The following is a 20,984-nucleotide window of genomic DNA, read 5'->3' on the forward strand; positions in this document are numbered from 1 at the left end:
GAAATAGACTTTGGTTTCTATTGTGTTATTATAAAAGGGGAGAGAAAGAGGGAGGTCCTGGGAGCCAGACAGGTATTCATGTAACTTTCTATCCAGTTCAGTCACCCCATTTCCCATTTCCATTCCATGCCAAATGCCCAGATGCTTCAAAGCTTACCATGGCCTCATTTTATCTATATCACTCAAAGGCTTTGTTTGCTTAAATCACTCAATTTAAGAAAATAACTAAATGAAATTAGCACACCCTCTGTGGTATTATCACTAGTGTACATTTGGCTCTGTATTAATTCATTAAAATAGAATCCCTTTCCCAGTGTTAAGGAATTAACAATTATTTTTCCACCTGCTGATAAAACATAGATGGATAATTAATATCTTTAAATTCTATTATTTTCAAAATAGATGGAAATATTACACAATCTCTTGTTCTAGCCTGTAACTCCTTTATTTCTCCACTGTTCTCCCTAAGCTTACACTTTGAAATTTATAAAGCTTTGCTACTAATCAAAAGTTCTATTTTTTTAAATTAAAAAAAAGCATTCATTATTCATTACTTTGTCCTCTAATTAATGTAGCAGAATGTGAAATGGTATAGATGACTGATTCTCAGTTGGGGAGTACTAATATCAGAGCTACAAACATAAGCACCACTGTACACTGACTTGGGTATCGAAGTTTATTCACAGTCGTAGTTATGGACATAAGTACCACATACCCAGAACAAGTTTTTAGGAGAAAGTTTTAATCTTTAGTTTAGTTTAAACTGTAATTAGGATATTAAAAGATCTAGAATAGTTCTCTTGCTGATATCAGGAAATAAATTTCATTAAAGTGAGCCTAGTGGATTTACGAATCTGTTATTAGCTCTTCCACTAAGTGCTGCTTTTACAAGAGCTTTTCACTACATGATTGAAAATGTCTGACTGTTCCAGCTGGGCTATCTTATTATTCCCATTGGAGCCCTAAAACAGACATTGGATCCTAATTTCTAGATTAAGAAATGGGGTAGGTGTGTGCACTGTGGCATTAACATATATTGCAAGAAGAGTGAGAAAAGGTAGATTTTAAATGAACATAAGAGATCCTATAGAGGTTGGAAATTCAGAGCAACAGGCACAAAACGTTGGAGGAACTCAGCAAGTCAGGCAGCATCTATGGAAAGGAATAAAGACTTGACATTTTGGACTGAGACACTCTCCCCTTAATTTCTTCCCCCTTCTTTTCCAGTTCTGATGAAGGATCTTGGATTGACTCTTTGATCCTATTCAAATATGCTGCCTGACCTGATCTTAAAGAAATTTTGACTAGAAATTGTGTTTGATCTGTCACTGGTGTGCCACCAATGCTGGGACAATATTATTTGTGTGCAGGTAAATTATGCACACAGATTTGGATCCTTTTCCTATCGCAAATGCTTTTGCTGGAAAATGATTGCAAACACAATCTAACCAAAATAAAATTGCTTTTATATAAAATTTGCATGGGAAAGATGCATACATGGATTAAATTTCAAGGCTTAAGGTTTTAATTGTTCTGCCAGAACTTATTGATAAGATATCTAACTTTTGGTCATTTAACAATAGTACTGCTCTGCAGTTGATTGCATTTGGAGATGACTCGCCACCTCTCCATTTCCATGTGTTATCTTGTGCATGTGAGGCTTAACTCTGCTGCTGTTATGACAGAAGGTGATTGGTAAGGGGAATGAATGAGAAATATGGGAGGTGGCATGCTCCATCTGTGCTTATGCAGGACTACTATAGCCTCTTGATGAAAAAACTCAGTTCTCTGTGCTTTCCTGAATTTTCTTCTGTTTTATTTGGTGACAGACTATCCATAAATTGGTAAAGATGATCTTTTCTTCAGGGAGACATTGCAAGGAGCTTGGAGTCACGTGCACATTTTAGGGGCCTGGTGGCATGTAAACTGTTGGCTTCTAGGTCTCTTAGTCATTCTCATCAAAACAGTCTCTGTTTTTCTTGTAATGAGATCAAAAGTCTGAACACAAGCAGGAAATAGAGCACAGAGTAAGCCCTTCGAGCCCTTCAAGCCATGCTGTCCCAGCGACCTTTGACAAACTTGATTTACCCTAACCTAATCACAGGACTACTTACAATGACCAGTTAACCTACCTGGTACATCTTTGGACTGTGGGAGGAAGCTGGAGCACCCAGGGAAAACCCACACATTCCACAGAGAGGACAATCGGACTCCTTACAGAATGGTGCTGGGATTGAATTCCCAGAACATCCCGAGCTGTAATAGTGTCGCACTAACCATTACGCTAATGTGATGCCCACGACACCATGGTAGAGTATGGTAAACTTCAGGGCAGTTCAGGCATTGTGGACACTGGCTTCTTTGGTTGAGAGTCATCAGGTTGCTAGAGACACTGAAATTCTGAATTCCACATGACCTTCTACATTGATTTTCTTGTGGCAGTATCTCTGTTGCCATTATTTCTTTTGGGACAAATTAATAGAAGTAACTGAGCAGATAGCAGGTAGTCTTGGACTGAGGTTGTTATGTTTGTAGCTCTTACATAATTAGAGTGTTGGCTATAGCAAAGTCATGTACAAGCATTTCATAAAGGGAAGGATTCCACTGGATAATACTTTTACTTGCCTAGGAAGATCATTCTGTTTTGCTCTAGGACAGGGGTTCTCAACTTTTTTCTTATGCCATGGAGCCTTGCCATTAACTGAGGGGTATGTGTACTCTAGGTTGGAAACCCCTGCTCTAGGATGCGGTCTTGGAAGTGGTTTTCTCAAGATTGAAATGAGCCGACGTTTCACCATTACTGGACTTGCGGCCAAATCAAAGTGCCAGGGCTAGGCTTTAGAGCGAGGTTACTAGCCAATTTATGGCTAATTTAAGCACCGGGCTAGATTGAAAAGGTCAGGTACGGGGTGAATCGAGGTGGTGGGCCCTGCGCCCAAGAGCAAGGAACGATCCAATGTTTGGCCATTGCTGGAGTGGACTTGGGGCAGAATTGAAGTGACAGGGCCTGGGCCCAAGAACGAGGAATGGGTCAGTGTGTGGCCAATTTAAGCGCTGAGCCAGATTGAAAAGGGTCAGGTGTTGGGGCTGGAGGTGAGGGATAGGCCGGTCTTCAGCTCACTGCTCTGCGAGGTTGTACTCATCTCTGTGTTGAACTGAGGCTGTGCCCTCCAACTAACAGTCTCCTGGACTGGCTGCAGCAATGAACGGACTGTAAATCAACTTTTGTGATCTTTAGTTCTAGTGTTGTTTTTATTGTTTACACAATTTGTTCGTATGTTGGGTGTTTAACAGCTATTTTTAATGGGTTCTATTAGGTTTCTTTGTTTTTGAGGCTGTCTGTAAGATGACGAATTTCAAGGCTGTATATAGTACACCTGCTTCCATAATAAATGTACCTTGAAATTAAAAAAAATAAGGTCCACCTTGGGGTTTTTTCCTAGCTTCCATGGTTCAGGTATGTGCACTGTTGACTAGATCATTCCATGTTCGAATGGACTAAAGGTTGAGTTTTGTTTGGGGAAGGGGTGGGATGGAATTGCATAAATAGCAAATTGACTCAGTTTTCACAATAAAAGCCACTGCATTGGAGTGGTGTTCCTTTTCTAGTTCCCCGTTCCAGAAGAAGGTGTACCATTGTCTTAATCTTTGAGCTGGCCATATTCTAACCATTATATCTCTCCCAGGACTACAGTGTCATTCTGCAAGCATTCCTGCTTTGAGTTTGTTAGCTGAGCTACATTCAGATCCATCACTGTATTTATTTTTCTCACATGTTCAAAGTTATCAAAGTATTATTAGCAAAGTACGTATATGTCACTATATACTACCTTGAGATTCATTTTCTTGTGAGCATTCACAGTAGGAACAAAGAAACATAATAGAATCAATTAAAAACTACACACAAAGACAGACAAACAACCAATGAGCAAAAGAAGGCAAACTGTGCAAATACAAAAAAAAAGAAAAATAAATAATAAATAGCATTGAGAACATGAGTTGTAGAGTCCTTGAAAGTAACTTCACAGGGTGTGGAACCAACTCAGTATTAAAGTGACTGAAGTTATCCATGCTGGTTCAGGAGCCTGATGTTTGAAGGTTAATAACTGTTCCTGAACCTGGTGGTGTGGGACCTAATGCTCCTGCACCTCCTTCCCAATGGCAACGTCGAGAAGAGAGCATGGGCTAGACGGTAGGGGTCCTTGATGCTTCCTTGTGGCAGCGCTCCTTGTAGATGTGCTCACTGGTGGGGAGGGCTTTACCTGTGATGGACTTGGCGGTATCCACTACTTTCTGTCGGCTTTTCTGTTCATGGGCGTTGGTGTTTCCATACTGGGCCGTGATGCAACCAGTCAGGATTTTAGATAACATGCTGAACCTTCACAAACTCCTATGGAAGTAGAGGCTGTGCAATGCCTTCTGTGTAATGGCACTTGCATGCTGGTCCCAGGGCAGATCCTCTGAAATGATAATGCCAAGGAACTTAAAATTACTGACCCACTCCACCTCCGATCCCTTGAAAAGTACGGGCACGTGGACCTCTGGTTTCCTTTTCCTATAGTCAATAATCAGCTTTTTGGTTTTGCTGACATTGAGTGAGAGATTGTTATTGTGGCACCATTCAGCCAGATTTTCAGTCTCCTTCCTATATGCTGATTCATCACCATCTTTGATTCAGCCAACAATAGTGGTGTCATCAGCAAACTTAAATATGGCATTGGAGCTGTGCTTAGACTCACAGTCACAATAATTAAGTGGGTAGAGCAGAGGGCTAAGCATACAGACTTGTGGTGCACCTGTGCTGATGTTGATCGTGGAGGAGATATTGTTACCATAACTTGCTGAAGTAGTAAAACTGACTGGGAAATCGAGGATCCAGTTGTACAAAGAGGTAGCGAAGCTTAGGTCTTGGAGTTTTTTGAGTAGTTTTGAGGGGATGATAGTATTGAATGCCGATAAAGAGAATCCTGATGTGTACATCTTCACTGTCTGGATGCTCCAGGGCTGAATGAAGAGCCAATGAAATGGCATCTGTTGTTGACCTGATATGACAGTAGGGAAATTGGAGTGGATCCAAGACCGTCCTCAAGCAGGAGTTGGTATGTTTCATGACCAACCTTTCAAAGGTCTTTTAAGTGCTACCGGACAATAGTCACTGAAGCAGGTTACCAGATTCTTCCTGGACACTGGTATGATTGCAACCGGATTGAAGCAGTTGGGTTCCTCAGACTGCTGAAGCAATGTACTGAAGACTTGCATAATGTCCATGCAGGGTTCATTGTAATAGTGCATTGAGGTACTACAAAGTAAATCAATAACTGAGTGCAGACTAAGATGTTACAGTTAAAGAGAGTGCAGTGCAGGTAAACTGTAAGGTGCAAGGTAAATTGTGAGGGTGAGAGTCCACTTTATCATACTGGGGACTGTTCGATAGTTTTATTACAATGGGAAAGAAATTGTCCTTAAGCCTAATGATATGTTCCTTCAGGCTTTTGTATCAACTGCCTGTTGGGAGGGGACAGAAGAGAGAATGACCAGTGTGAGTGGGTCTTTGATTAGTTAGCTGCTTTACTGAGGCAACGAGAAGTATAGACAGAGTCCACAGGTTTCCGTGATGTGTTGTGCCGTACAGTGTGTCCATACGCTCTGCAGTTTCTTGTGGTCACAGACAGAGCAGTTGCCATAGTGATGCATCCAGAAAGGATGCTTTCCATGGTGCATTGACAAAATTTGTTAAGGGTTAAAGGGGACATCCTTCAAGAGGATCACAGCCTTTTCATGGTTTCGAGACTTGTCTGCCTCAATGACCTGGAGTGCTATGTTGGCTGGAGTCACAGCTTTATGCTTCGGCTCTTGGTAAGGTCACCCATACCAACAGGTCAAAGGGTAGAGGACAGACTAAGGTCCTCCAGTTAGTGGGGTTCCGCTCAGGATTAACAATTTTGACTAGAAAAGCAAAATTGTTACGGAAACAGCAATGAAGAATTCTTCTGCATCTGAATGCGACAGTATTCCGAAGTCTTCACTGGGGACTTGCATGACTGACAGTAGTGAAAACCAAGCAGAAGCTACTGACACGATGAAGCAAACCCTGAACACTGCAAGAGATGGAAGACCTTCATTGCTGCCCCAAACGCTAGCGGCATAATTGGCAGTAAGTAAGTAAAGGGGGCAAGCCAAATTTCTTTAGTTGCCTGAGGTTTTAGAGGTGCTGGTGAGCTTTCTTGGCTGTGGCATCTACATGGTTGGACAGGACAGGCCATTGGTAATGGTCACTCCTAAGAACTTTAAGCTTTCAACCCTCTAGATGCTAAAAGGAGTGTGAGTGTGTAGAGGTTGTTATGAGGTTCCTGATGTTCCACACACCACACTTTATATTGAAAAGTGGGAGATCCTAATTTATGATATACCGTGGATTCCAGTTCACTGGGACACATCAAGACCAGTACAATTTGGCCCAATTAAGCGGCTGCCTCAATTAGCCAAAGTTTCATGGAAATAGTTTAAAAAGGTATAAAAACAACAAACTACAATTTAACCAAGTAATAAATTATGTATTTAAATAAAATCCAGAATAAATTAGAACTCTACTAAAATTACTACAGTACTATAAAACTTAATATTAGTTCCTAATAGTTATCAATGGAAGAATTCATTCAGTTTACATTGACATGTTCTTTTGATTGACTGTAAATGAACAAAATCAGCACAGACATCAGGTGCAGATAGTGGACTGCCTCCAAACAGTGCTTTTGACTATTGCATTCTCCAAGTCTTCATTTTAATTGTAACATTGAAGATGGTTGTCAATAGCCTTTAAAATTCTTCATAGTTCCTAACTTGCTGAAGTAGTAAAATTGTTTCATTTTCACTCCCAGCTATTTCTGGCATCTCCGAGCCTGAAAGCTTGAAGCTGCAGTGAGCAAAATAGTTCTAAGTTGTCTTGCTGTTTATTAATCATCACTATCAGTGACAATAATCATTGCTTTTTGAACACATACACACATGTCACTATTTAAAAATTGTTCGCTCTAAGCATGTCAATTGGCCATGTGATAATAATGCGAACCACACTAGTTAGAAAATATTTGGCAGTAGTCACCTGCTCCAGTTAGGCGGCATAGTTTCCCAAATAAGCTAAGGGATCTGAATCTGAATCCTGGCTGTTTTCTCGATATTTTTTTTCCTTGCCAAATAAGAAGCTGCCCTGATTAACCGATGGTCCAATCAACTGGATTCCACTGTATTTTAATGTTCGGTGGCTTTCAGACAAATTTGACAGTGTGAAGTCTTTACCCTATAGTCTGAGAGCTAATAGATTGGCCTCTGTTGCACAGACATGAGAACATTTACCTAGTCATTCATGCATGTGTTTGCTTGTCGCATGGACTGGTGGGCTCAGGCACACCTGCCCTTGCCTTTTGCTTCCTCCTAAGTCTTTCGACGAAGTAGTCCGGAGAGCTATGCAAATTATGGGTTTATGGAATTAGTCAGATTACATCTGTACGATTAGGGGTTTGTTTCAAGGACAGAAAACAGATAGAGAGAATTAAAGGATTGTTTTCACATTGCCGAGCTGTTTCTTGGCTCCCACAAGAATCGATAAAGAAGTCTCAGCTGCTTGAAATCAATTTAATCACTTGTGTTAAAAGCTAGTGCAATACTAGGCTTTCTGGTGAAAGCTCATGGGAAATACTGAAGCGAAGGTAAGTACTAACTAAATAACCTATGTAGAAACAAGGTGTCAAATGTAGTAATAACATGACAAAATATGTCAGAAGGCCGGATCGGTGGACTTGGATGGAAATTTATTTGCATAATGCTTTTGTTTTCAGTACGATACAACAAAAAATCTTTTTTTTCTTTCTTTTGGTGGTCTTATTTTGGAAATTGACCATGTACTTCCTGACGTGAGTCATCCTGGTACCATTGATTTGAAAACTTTGTCAGAGGCCCATGGAATGCATCATACCCTCTGTAATCCTAATTGCAGTTTGATTCACCTTTCACCACTAATGACTGCACACACTTGAGTTCCCTGAAGCACTCTTCTGTCCCCATTTCTCCTTCCTTCAAGTCCACCATACACCCATTTTCACCACCACCTGCCCCCCACCTCCTCCTTCCCATCCCCCTCCTCTGACCCTGAAAGAAGAACCAGGTGGCACATTATCACTTCTAAATATGTGCACCTGCTGCTGTGCTCATTTATCTCAATCTATTGGGTGTGTCCAAATGAGGCAAACAATTTTGTACAGTGCGAATCTCACAAAATTGGTGTATGGAGAGATCTGTTTGTGCTGATATATCAGTTATAGAAAGATAAACTGCAGATTTTGAGCAATTCAGAAGGCTTAATAGTGTGTTAATCATTAGTGAAAAGTGGTTGGAGTAGAAGAGTAAGGATGAATCTTACAGGACTTTATTGAAACCAAATCTGTGGGAACATATAGTTTAATCTTACTGAAGTAAAATAGATAGATTCATCAAACTGATTACTGGGATAGTTCAGGTGAATCTGAATAGAACTGGCATAAACTCACTGGAATTTAGGGTAACGAGAGGTACCATCAGTGAGACGCATTACATTTTGTGAAGGATTAGGAGGATGATGCTAAGAGATCATTTGCCTATGTTGGGATAATTTAATATTAGAGGGCTTTTTAATCAAAACAGGGAAATTTTCTTTGATCTTAGAGTTATGAATTTCTAAGAAATGTGAAGCAATAAAGCAGCAGGTTGGAGTGTAATTTGAATGGAGCAGTGTTAGAGAGCTTTCCATTTCTTAGGATGGGACAGACTCAAAGGGTGTACTCCCCTTTGTTTTTATTAGATAGCCAATCATTTATATTAATAAACAAAACAGATTTTTGTAAACTTTTTGTTCAAAATATTTTATGAAATCTTGATACTATTCATCGTCCACTCTTGAATATTATTATTGAATTGTATTGAATGAAATTACCTGTCAGAAACTAGTCTTGCTTGACCTTTCTTGCATTGTATTATAATGTGCTCCTGGTAATTTGAAGAAACAGCATGATAAATATGCTGTAGTCTTCATATTATGCAGCTGTGTGAACGTTGGCCATTCTTAAATCTTAAAGAAGAATTGCATCTCAGTGATAATTTCAAGGTGCAAGTGACACAGAAACGATCTGACTTTAATATTTCTGAGTTTATAAGATTGCAGTTTGAATAATGAAAATTTCATTTTGGTCTGTGGCCACAGCCACTCTGCACAGGCAGAGGTGGTGGTTTTTTAGGTGATAATTTTTTTTGAATCACCTTGAAGAATCTATGAAAATTACTGTATAACGTGATATTCTGCTTTTCTGGAGGCTGTGAATGTCTGCAGACTTGTGACAGCTCAATGTAGTTCAGTGTTACCATTTCAGAGGATCTGTCCTGGGGCCTGCACATTAGATGCCATTTTCTAAGGAACTTCTAATTCCTTAGATGTTTGCAAAGATTTGGCATGATATCTAAAACTTCGACAGACTTCTATGGGTGTTACACGAGTGAATCTGCAGATGCTGGAAACAAATAAAAACACAAAATGCTGGCAGAACTCAGCAGGCCGGACAGCATCTATGGGAGGAGGTAGTGACGACGTTTCGGGCCGAAACGTCGTCACTACCTCCTCCCTTAGATGCTGTCCAGCCTGCTGAGTTCTGCCAGCATTTTGTGTTTTTATTCTATGGGTGTTGTAGAGTATATTGACTGGTTGCATTACAGCCTGGTATGGAAACACCAATGCTCTTGAACAGAAAATCCTACAAAATGTAGTGGATACAGCCAAGTTCATCATGGGTAAAGTCCTTCCCACCATTGAACACATTTGCACAGAGTGCTGTCGCAGGAAAACAGCATACAGCATTAAGGGCCTCCACTACCCTGGCCATCTCTCTTCTCACTGCTGCCATCAGGAAGGAGGTATGGGAGCCTCAGGACCCACATCACCAGGCTCAGGAACAGTTATTACCCCTCAACAATCAGGCTCTTGAACCAGAGGGGATAACTTCACTTGCCACAACACTGAACTGCTGCCACAAACTATGGATGCACTTTCAAGGATTTTCCATCTCATGTTTTCTAATTAATGCTTATTTATTTATTATTAATATTCTTATTTCTTCTGTTATATTTGCACAATTTGTTGTCTTTTGCACACTGATGGCTTGTCTGTCCTGTTGGGTGCAGTCTAGCATCGATTCTATTTTGTTTCTTAAATTTACTGCCCACAAGAAAATTATTCTGTCGGTTGTACATGGTGACATATGTGTTTTGGTAATAAATTTACTTTGAACTTCGAACTTTAGTTTGTAATGTATGCCAATTTACACCAAAACAGAAATACATAACTTTTACATGGGTATGAAGTGCAGTTGAGCTCTCTATTAGCCATGCTGCATTGTATTTAATAAATTGGTATTTACATTTTCCAAAGTTCCAGTCTAAACATTGGTTTTATATACTGTAGGTATGAGATATAATTATGTTTATATGTATGAGGACTGATATAGGAAATTGAATAAGTAAATTCATTTGAGGTTATAGTATGATATCTCAGACCAGGTGAGCTTTATTATGATTTAATAGAAAATATGCCATTCCCCAGCAGTGGCGTAACCTCTCCTGAGCTTAAGAATTAGATGAATCTTTAAACTGATCTTGTGAAATATTCACCTTTGTCAGAAATTACATTTATGACATAAAAACTAAATGAATGGCATTCTTGGTAAAATCAAATTACAAATTATAAATCTTATTACAGATTTCTGTAAGAGGAAATTAACTTATCCTTTGACTAGGGTGATCTATTGGCAACCAAAGTCATGTACACAGTGCAAACTGTAAAACTTGATTTACCTTGTGTTTAGGAAAGGAATTATTTCTTTTCTTTCTTTATCAATCTTTTTATTAGAATTATTTCTTTTAATGGTGCTTTTAATTTGGCAGTAACTGAGTGAGTGTGTAAGTTTAGAGATTCCACATAACCGGCAGCAATTCAATGATTTCTTTTGAGATAACATTTGAGTGATTGCAAGCATTTTAGTAAGTTAATTTACACAATACAAAATATGTGGAATACAATCTATTGCCTTTTTTAACCAGTTTTATATGTATTGTTATTGGTGCAGTTAAGATAAATGGCCAGTTTTTATCTTTCTGCAAAGGAGATAAAACTTTTGTGTAACGGTCACGGAATAAACTAAAATTAATATTTCTGCAGTGTTAATCTGGCTAAATCTTGAGGACTATAATCACATATTAACTAATTTTATATATTACATTAGCATTGAATAAACAATAGTTCTAAATTATGATATTTTTATGTTTGAGTTATTTTTAACAAGCTACTATTTTAAGTTCAAAATTCCAGCTGACTTCCTGTTATTGTGCTCCATTATTGTTTGTACTTTGTAGCAGATAAACACTTGTTCAAGTTGAACTTCAAATTTAATTGTCATTCCAACATAAATGAGAACTCATGAGTACAGCCAAAAGAAACGGTGTTTCTCCAGTGCCAAGGTGCAAAACACAGTACCAACAGTCATACCCAACGTAAAGCAGATGTACTGTAGCACATATAAGATAGCAGTAAACATGCCGTCACACAAAAAATATGATATAGCCCATGTCCCTGTCTATAGACATCAGCAAGAACAATCTGTAGTAGTCTGCAGCCAAACGCAATCCAGCTTGTCTTCCACCGAGTGAGCACTGGAGAGCAGCACTGATGCAGCGTGGATGCCACGCCGCTCTGCCTTGGGGTCACCTCTCCTGGGTGGCTGCAACAGGTGACACTGCGGCATGAGGCCTTGTCCACGCTATAATCGATTATTATAGCTCTGCCCGCCGTCAGTCGTACTAATAAACCAGTGAACCAGGCTTGCAGTATTCCACATTACCAATGTCCAACAGGATGTTACTATCACAAGAAAAATGACTAAGACAATCACTCGCTATTAGACTGCACACTGTCTTCATGCACTGACTCTGGTACATCTTTTTAGCAGGCAGCAACACAGTCCATATCAAGTCCAGCTCCTTTGCCAACAAGCAACTTGCTGATGGGGTACTTGAAGTTCGTAATCTTGCGATCATAAAAAGAACATGTAAAAAAGACAATCACATCTTTGGTTAACCCCGTAGAGGCCGCTGCATCTGAGCATGCTGTTATCTTTCTGGTGAATGGTGGCATGCAAATAGTCTACAATTTCTGGTGATGAGCTGAAGTCGTTTTTGTGGGAAGCATTTTTAGTTTCTAAAATTAAGAAAACATTTGATTTTTTGAGTGTAATAATTTCATCATGCACTGTCTTTATCATGTTCCAAGTATTGATGAAACTTCCTGAACTTTGTGATGATTAAGAATCAAATAATTTAATAAATTCACCTAATAAATACTATGAATGTTAACTTAACAGTCTTGCTCTTCATAACTCTGTTGAGTACTTCCTAACACAATGATTCCAAGATTATATTGCACTGCATTATATCAATAAAATAGTGCTGTATTTCTCTCTTGCTGGCAACTGCTTTGATCTTTATGGGCTTGAAAGTTTGAAAATATTTAGTTGTAGCAGTGTTACCTCAGTAGTAAATAAATGCTGAATCAGAACAGCAAGGTGACATCAGCGAAAAGACATATAAAGAATTATTTGAAGTTCAAAGTTTTATGCTAATAATATGGATGAACTAATAACATGTACAGGATCAATATAAATATCTAGATTAGTATTGATCATATGAGGAAATTGATACAGAAGTTTCCATTCTCCATTGATACAGAAATTCTATTTCCATTCAACATTTTGCCTCTACCATTTACTTGCTGCATTGTGAAGAGGAGGAATGAAGAGTTATTCAGGAAGTATCAAGTCATAATTGCATAGCTATGTATGGCACAAGTTTGGTAGAGTATCTGGCCTTCATTGACCATTGTTTTCACAGTTAATAATGCTACAACGATAGAAGTGAATGTTCCTTGACCTAGAGTGTATGTAGTTTTATCAGCTCGCTTGAGAATCTGAAAGATTCAGCTTGAGGACAGTTTGGCATTATCCATGGGAGAAGCTGAAGTGAACAATCAATGGGAATGTGTGGAACTGTGATAAGGGATGAGGACAAATGCTTTAATTTATAGTTTTCAACAAAAGCTTGAATGCTCAACAAGCTATCTGACTTAGTGAAGATAGATATTGATATGGGTATTGATAAAGAGACAAGGGGAGAGAAAGACAGAGATAATGTATTTTTTTGGATGGTCACTATACACGTGGAAACTGACAATTTGCATGTGATACTGCCAACAGGAAGAGTGTAGAAACATAAAGAGAAAGATAAGAGGGATTTGCTTGCATTGCATTAGTGTGAGGCAGCTGCCTTCACATCCTGCCATCTTGCCTGCACTTGGTTGCAAAAACAAGCTCCTGGTCAGCAAGATTCAGCAAAATCCATTGGTCTGGGGACACCTGTAGAACATACCTTCCAGATGCAATGATCTCATTTTTGAAGTGTGAAAGAGGGAAGCATCAATTGCTCAAGCTATAATGGGTTCTTAAAAGGTATTTTTCATAAGGAGCCTGCTTAATAAAGAGACATTATATACTCCATACATTACAATGTAGTTAATCAGCAGTCCTACCACAAAACCCATATGACATATAATTATCCTTCCACAAACAGGAGAAAATCTGCAGACGCTGGAAATCCGAGCAACACCTGCAAAATGCAGGAGGAACTCAGGCAGCATCTATGGAAAAGAGTACAGTCAATGTTTTGGGCAAAACCTTTTGGCAGAACTGGAGAAGTAAAGCTGAGGAGTAGATTTAAAAGGTGGGGGAGGAGAGAGAGAAACACAAGTTGATAGATGAAACCTGGATTGGGGAAGGATGAAGTAAGGAGCTGGAAGTTGATTGGTGAAAGAGACAGAAGGCCATGGAAGAAAGAAAAAGAGGACGAGCACCAGAGGGAGGCAATGGGCAGGTAAGGATGTAATAGTGGCTAAAGGAACTAGGGTAATGGATGAACTGAATGAAATTTATATTAGGCAAAAAACGGTGTTGGATAGACTGTTGGGTCTGAAGGCTAATAAGTCCCCGGGACCTGATGGTCTGCATCCCAGGGTACTTAAGGAGGTGGCTCTAGAAATTGTGGACACATTGGTAATCATTTTCCAATGTTCTATAGATTCAGGATCAGTTCCTGTGGATTGGAGGGTGGCTAATGTTGTCCCACTTTTCAAGAAAGGAAAGAGAGAGAAAACAGGGAATTATAGACCAGTTAGCCTGACATCAGTAGTGGGAAAGATGCTGGAGTAAATTATAAAAGAGGAAATTATGACACATTTGGATAGCAGTAGAAGGATCAGTCTGAGTCAGCATAGATTTATGAAGGGAAAATCATGCTTGACTAATCTTCTGGAGTTTTTTGAGGATGTAACTATGAAAATGGACAAGGGAGAGCCAGTGAATGTAGTGTACCTAGACTTCCAGAACGCTTTTGATAAAGTCCCACATAGGAGATTAGTGGGCAAAATTAGAGCACATGGTATTGGGGGCAGAATACTGACATGGATTGAGAATTGGCTGGCTGACAGGAAACAAAGAGTAGTGATTAACAGGTCCCTTTCGGAATGGCAGGCTTGTGACTGGTGGGGTACCGCAAGGTTCAGTGCTGGGACCGCAGCTGTTTACAATATACATTAATGATTTAGATGAAGGGATTAAAAGTAACATTAGCAAATTTGCCAATGACACAAAGCTGGGTGGCAGTGTGAAATGTCAGGAGGATGTTATGAGAATGCAGGGTGACTTGGACAGGCTAGGTGAGTAGGCGAATGTATGGTAGATGCAGTTTAATGTGGATAAATGTGAGGTTATCCACTTTGGTGGCAAGAACAGGAAGGCAGATTACTATCTAAATGGAGTCAAGTTAGGAAAAGGGGAAGTACAATGAGATCTAGGTGTTCTTGTACATCAGTCAATGAAAGCAAGCATGCAGGTACAGCAGGCAGTGAAGAAAGCTAATGGCATGCTGGCCTTTATAACAAGGGGAATTGAGTATAGGATGCTCAAGAGGTCCTTCTGCAGCTGTACAGGGCCCTGGTGAGACCACACCTGGAGTATTGTGTGCAGTTTTGGTCTCCAAATTTGAGGAAGGACATTCTTTCTACTGAGGGAGTGCAGCGTAGGTTCACAAGGTTAATTCCCGGAATGGCGGGACTGTCATATGTTGAAAGATTGGAGCGACTGGGCTCGTATACACTGGAATTTAGAAGGATGAGAGGGGATCTGATTGAAACTTATAAGATTATTAAGGGATTGGACTCGCTGGAGGCAGGAAGCATGTTCCCACTGATGGGTGAGTCCAGAACTAGAGGCCACAGTTTAAGAATAAGGGGTAGGCCATTTAGAACAGAGATGCGGAAAAACTTTTTCACCCGGAGAGTGGTGGATATGTGGAATGCTCTGCCCCAGAAGGCAGTGGAGGCCAAGTCTGGATGCTTTCAAGAGAGAGTTAGATAGAGCTCTTATAGATAGCGGGGTCAAGGGATATGGGGAGAGGGCAGGAACGGGGTACTGATTATGTATGATCAGCCATGATCACAGTGAATGGCGGTGCTGGCTAGAAGGGCCGAATGGCCTACTCCTGCACCTACTGTCTGTTGTCTATTGTGAGAGAGGGAAAAGGGGATGGGAAGTGCTGGAGGGTGTGGAGGCGTTACTGGAACTCTGAGAAATCGATGTTCATGCCACCAGATTGGAGGCTACCCAAATGGAATATAACGTATTGTTCCTTCAACCTAAGTGTGGCCTCATCATGACAGTGGAGGAAGCCATGTATGGATATATTGGAATGGGAAGTGGAATTAAAATGGGTGGCCACTGGGAGGTCCCGCTTTTTCTGGCAGACGGAGGGTATAATTATCCTTCCTATTTTTCTTTCCAGGACCTCTTGCACTGTTTACCTCAAGAAATGGATATTTTTTAAATAGTACTGTATGACTTTATTCTGTGCAGCTTACCTTAAAGTATTTTGTGAAGACGTGATTTATTTGAGCAATTCTCATACAAGTGAGGATTCTTGAAAGCCAGATTCATCAAACCTTTTTCTATGTTGGACCAGGTAGGTTTTCTACCAAGGTGAACTACCTTTTGGTATTTATCAAAATTTGCAACGAATATTCAGGTCTCTTTCACTAAATTCTAGGATTATCTTTCTATTTTCTGAAGCCTGTACTTCTTCCTTGTAACTAATCTCTGGCTGCCATGGTGAAGAACTGATATCTTTCTTTGATTGTGGCACAGAGAAGTGTCATTAGATATACTTAATTGAGTGAAATATTTTTAGAAATTGTGTGTGTACTATTTGGTTATTTTTTTGCCCAATATTAATGCTTTTTTTTGTAAGGAAATCAATTGGATGTTTGATTTACAACTATCACTGATATGATACCAAAAGGAAATAGCATTGTTTTAGATGTGTTCATACTAGTTGCGTTCAAATATAGTGATGGAAATTATGTAGGGAGCTATTTCTACTTTTAATCCTGTTTTTTTTACATTTGCTTACATCACGTTATTTGTCTGTTGGTAAGCCTGTTTCTTTCCCAGGCAAGCTTTTATCAACTGTTGAGAATAGTCCTAGCCAGATATGATTAGCTTTAGCAGTGGGATTGGATTTTTTCCCCCCGTAATACTTTAATCCAGCAGCCATTTGTTTTAAAAACAGAACGGTAACTTAACAGTTGAAATCAAAATAGTTGTTCAACTGTATATTTATTTTTATTGGTGTATATCTCTCAGTTACGACATTAAAATTGATGCAGTTCACAATTTGAGAAACAATGGTTTATATCACATGTTCTAAGTTTTAGTAATTTTATTTTTCTTGACTTTATATCTATTTGCAGCTGTAAGCTAGTGGGCAAATGAAATTAATTTGAAATTAGCTTAATACCATGTGCCCTTGTTAAATAATGCATGTTGTTTTTAGCAGGTAGTTTTCTATGCTCACAAGAAAACATGCCATTAGTAAAGAGGAACATTGAACCCAGGCACCTCTGTCATGGTGCTTTGCCTGAAGGAATTAGCAATGAACTGGAATGTGTCACAAACAATACGCTAGCGGCTATCATTCGTCAGCTCAGCAGTCTCAGTAAGTGTAGAAGCCTGTTCATTTTTTAAAATGTTGACTTTAGTCTTTTCAATTACATTTATTGATTATATTTAACATTTGTTTATGTCTCAGTATTTTGAGTAAATATTTATATAAAATCCATTTAAATCTCTATTAACAAATGTTTTGTCTTTTGATTATCAGGTGTCACTAATATCTGTTGGTAGATCTTATTGTCTAAAACAAAATAGATCAATCTACAAACGTTTGTATAATGAAAGTAAATCTCTAAGTTGGTTTTAATGAATTGTAGTAAATACATATGTTGAATTATGTTCTTATTAAAATTAGAGTATGGAAATGTATGTTTTTTCTAGATTGTAGTAAATACATATGCTTTTAAACTGTATTGATCACATCAGATGATTTGTAATGAAATCTACATAAAATCCATATTGCAGTTCTCCAAACAGTGAAGATGTGTTACTTTGACCTCATTTAAAATTGTATAGCCACATTTTGTTCATTTTAAAGGAAGAAATATTAGGTTCATTTGACACACATACATTGAAACATAAGGTGAAATGCATCGTTTGTGTCAATGGCCAACACAGTCTGAGGATGTGCTTGGGTGGCAGCTTCCAACTACAACATAGCATGCCCACAATAACCAACCCTAACCCATACGTCTTTGGAATTTGGGGGGAAACCAGAGCATCCGAAGAAACCCATGCAGTCATGGGGAGAACATACAAACTTACAGCATGAACAGTGGTGGAATTGAACCTGGGTCACTGGTGCTGTAAAGTGTTATGCTGACCGCTATGCTACCATACTACCTACTGGAAAAGAGGAATGTGAAAAATAAGAAAATCTGATTTAAAATTCCACTACCAGATTGGAATCAACTTAAAATATTTGTAGAGATCAAAAATGCTAAAAATTTATTTGCCTGGATATTGGATTTCAGTTGTTAGTACACTAAATCATTGTCATTGTCTGTCTGACTTTTCCAAAAATCAATCATAATTGACAAACAAGACATTTGAAATTGTGTTCCGGTGGTGTGCACCTCCCTCTGGGCAGTCAGTGAAATGTCTCAGCCATTAAAGTCTTATTTACCTGCTAGCGAGACATTCCATGTAACACACACCATTGGCTGCCACGGAGGGGACAAAGGCTGTGAGGAAGAAAAAGAGAGAGGCCTTACATTTATTGGCAGATGCTTGGATATTTGGATCAATTAAGTTAATGTGAGAAGGAATGGCCTGTGTGACTTGCTAGGCAAGCATAAATTGAGCCTGGCAAGAAGTGGTTCTGTCTGCCTCTTCGGCTCCAAGAATCCCACTCCTTGGAGCAATGTACAGATATACTGTATATCACATTTTCACAAGAATTGCATTCCACTGAAAACAGTTGTAGTGAGCTTTTTCAGTAATTGTAAAAGAGCTTCCTTAGTTGTTGCATTTTGATCTGTGCAGATCTTCCTGCAGAAGAAGATGTGATGGATTATTACATGCCATCTCGCTAATTACAAGTGAATTATGTTGGTATTAAAATTAGAGTGTGGAAACGTATACTTTCTCTAGATTAGAGACACTTATGAAAAATGTGTTTTCATTGAGGTGATCTACATTATTGCTTTTTTTCTCTGCTTCCACATTTTGGAAGACAAAGCAGATGGTGTTTCACTGACCTTCCCCTGCTTGGCTTGATGTCTTTTTTCTCCTGCTGTTCTTCAGCCCTTGCCTCATATTGTTTGGCCTTTGTGTCTGCTTATAGTATTCACTATAGGGAAAATCTGATAAACTATAACCATCTTGAACATTGAGAGAATAGAATTTTTCCTGAAGATAATAGTTATTAAGGTGGGCCTTCATATTTGCTTGAGCATGATTGTGATATTTTAGCAATGAGACAAATCCCAATGCCTGAGGTCTCACTGATATCAAAATCTGTCACTACAGTGGAGTAAACAGTCCCTTCATCGCTTGCAACCAGAAATGTCGACTGTTTACTTCCCCTCCATAGATGCTGCCTGACTTTTATGTGTGCTGCTCAAGATTTCCAGCATCTGCAGAATTGTTTGTGTTTATGATTTACTGCTGTCAGAGCAGTGCCTGGATAATCACTCTGATAAAGAGATAAGTATCAAATTGCAAGAAATTGCATATATCTCCTGTGACTATTTGGTAAACACCTTGGTGTGGAAGTTGAAGCTTGAATTGATCTGATCACAACATAGAGACAATCCAAGAACTAATTTGTGGCTGAAGAACCAAAAGCAATCACATATATATTTATATAGTCACAGAGCACTACAGTACAGAAACAGGCCCTTTGGCCCATCTAGTCCATTGCAACCGTCTGTCTACTCGAATTTACCTGCACCCAGACCAGTTTACCTGCAAATGACCTAATTCTGTTCCTATCAAGTCTGCTGTTCCATTTGATCATGGTTGATTTAATGTCCCTCTAAGCTGCATTCTCCATCCATCTCCACCATAACCTTTGACTTCTTTATTAACCAAGAACCTATTAACTTCAGCTTTAAATATTCCTGATGACTTGGCCTCCACAGCCTTGTGGCAATGAATTCCACAGATTCACCACCCTTTAGCCAAAGAAATTCTTCCTCATCTCAGTTTTAAAGGCAGGTCCTTGTAGTCTGAGGCTGTGCTGTCTGGTGCTAGACTCACCCACTATTGGAAATGTCCTCTTAACGTACATTCTATCTAGGCCTTTCAATATTTGATAGGTTTCAATGAAATTCCCCTCTCATTCTTCTAAACTCCAGCAAGTACAGGCCCAGAGTCATCAAACGGTCCTCATACATTAATCCTTTCCTTCCTGGGATTTTTTTTTAATTGTAAACCTCCTCTGTACCCTCTCCAACACCAGCACATCCTTTCTTAGATAAGGGGCTCAAAACTGTTCAGAATACTTCAGGTGCAGTTTGGCCAATGTCTATAAAGTTTAAAGTTTGGATCTTACCAGTAGTTAGGGAGGTAAACAGCTTGTTGGCCTTTATTATAAAGGAGGTCGAGTTTAAGAATGGGAATGCTTTGTTATGGTTGTACAGGATACACCTGTAATACTGTGCCGTTTTGGTCCCTTTAAAAATGATATTGTACCTTTGGAGGCAGTCCAAAGGAGATTCACTAGACTGTTACACAAGATGAGTGAGCTGTCCTTTTTAGACAGATAGTTTAGTGTCAGAATTCTTTGGAGTTCCTAAGATTGAAGGGTAATCCTAAAATGGCTTGATAGGGTGAATGCTGTTTTGACTAATAAAACATAGAATATTACAACATAGTGTCACAAATATCTGTGGGTCAACTGTCTAAGAAGAATAACCAGATGGCTTGAGTCACAAAAATAGATTGAGGTGCTTTTATTTACAAAAATAGTGGAAAAACAAAAACCTGGACATCCACATGAAAACAAGAAAAAGAATGAAAAAAATACAATTACCGTAGATGTCGGATTATAAGCCGCTACTTTTTCCCCACATTTTGAACAGCTTTGAACACTGCAGCCTTTACTACGGTGCGGCTAATGCATGATTTTTTTCATGCCGCCAAAAACATTTTGCCTCGTAACAGTAGACCAATAAAATTGATGAGTAGTTCATAGAGGTCCAATGAAATTGTACGATAAATCAAGCGCACTTTCACAATTAAATTATTGTAAATCAGTCATTTGTACTCACCCTCATCAACATGGAAAACACTCGAAGAAAAGCATTGTGCTGCCTTTATGGCAGTTATTTAGTTTATAATATTTTCGCTTAGTAATTCATTTTCTAGTTAAAGTTAGAAGTGTTTTAACTATATTTGTTTTCTGTACTACAT

General features: G+C 39.0%; 1 protein-coding gene across 12 annotated transcripts in view; it reads left to right on the plus strand.

The window, feature by feature from the left end:
- The window catches only part of LOC140726859 (actin-binding protein WASF3-like), a 142,915-nt gene that overhangs the window by 40,023 nt on the left and 81,908 nt on the right, over positions 1–20,984 (plus strand). For 5 of the 12 annotated variants that reach the window (XM_073043792.1, XM_073043793.1, XM_073043797.1 and 2 more), the window contains one exon: positions 17,008–17,169. In XM_073043792.1, coding sequence (XP_072899893.1) covers positions 17,037–17,169 — 133 coding nt within the window. In that variant the 5' untranslated portion in view covers positions 17,008–17,036. Of the gene's footprint in view, positions 1–7,588; positions 7,707–16,007; positions 16,138–17,007; positions 17,170–20,984 lie in introns of those variants that run through there. The other 7 variants (XM_073043795.1, XM_073043799.1, XM_073043790.1 and 4 more) reach the window with 5 other exon arrangements.

Source organism: Hemitrygon akajei, chromosome 4, assembly GCF_048418815.1.
Source record: "Hemitrygon akajei chromosome 4, sHemAka1.3, whole genome shotgun sequence".
NCBI classification, from domain to species: Eukaryota; Metazoa; Chordata; class Chondrichthyes; order Myliobatiformes; family Dasyatidae; genus Hemitrygon; species Hemitrygon akajei.